The sequence below is a fragment of the Ailuropoda melanoleuca genome, unplaced genomic scaffold (assembly GCF_002007445.2).
Source record: "Ailuropoda melanoleuca isolate Jingjing unplaced genomic scaffold, ASM200744v2 unplaced-scaffold28619, whole genome shotgun sequence".
Lineage (NCBI taxonomy): Eukaryota > Metazoa > Chordata > Mammalia > Carnivora > Ursidae > Ailuropoda > Ailuropoda melanoleuca.
The window spans coordinates 565-1,105 of record NW_023198969.1 but is presented as its reverse complement, the minus strand read 5'-3'; the positions used below and the strand labels follow the sequence as shown (position 1 = coordinate 1,105).

Genomic DNA, 541 nt, shown 5'->3' with positions numbered 1-541 from the left:
CTAAGTCTTTGTTTTGGAGTCATAGGAATAAGATGCTATTTCACGTTTACAATTACATGAATTAATTGCATCTCTGAAATAGTGCACTGTAATTTCCTAAAAAGTTCTTTCACTTTCATAGGACTGCTCTCCATTTGGCCTGTGCCACTGGCCATCCAGATGTGGTGAGTTTTCTAGCAGACAGGAATTGCCAGCTTAACGTCTATGATAAAGAAGCTAGGACCCCGCTAATGAAGGTATATTGTAGCAGCTGTGTCTGCCTGAGATGGATTTGATTTAATTACTTAGAATGAACATTTATAGCATTTAAACATAACTAATTGGTGAAACTTGTGGCATGTTAACTTTAAATTCTCAGAATTGACACTCTCTTTATTGGTAATAATACTAACAGGCCGTGCAGTGCCAAGAGGAGAGCTGTGTAACCATCCTTTCAGAACATGGTGCTGATCCTAATTGTATGGACCGTAAAGGCAATACTGCTCTCCACTATGCTGCTGTTGGTCAGAACGTCTCAATAGTAGAGAAGCTGCTCTCATAC

General features: G+C 39.4%; 1 protein-coding gene across 1 annotated transcript in view; it reads left to right on the top strand.

The window, feature by feature from the left end:
• Positions 1–92: 92 nt before the first annotated feature.
• Positions 93–541, top strand: part of LOC117798203 (putative ankyrin repeat domain-containing protein 20A5) — a gene marked incomplete at both ends in the record, with an annotated part of 928 nt that continues 479 nt past the window's right edge. Inside the window, 2 exons of the mRNA XM_034650620.1 lie at positions 93–236; positions 395–541. Coding sequence (XP_034506511.1) covers positions 93–236; positions 395–541 — 291 coding nt within the window. The remainder of the gene's footprint in view (positions 237–394) is intronic.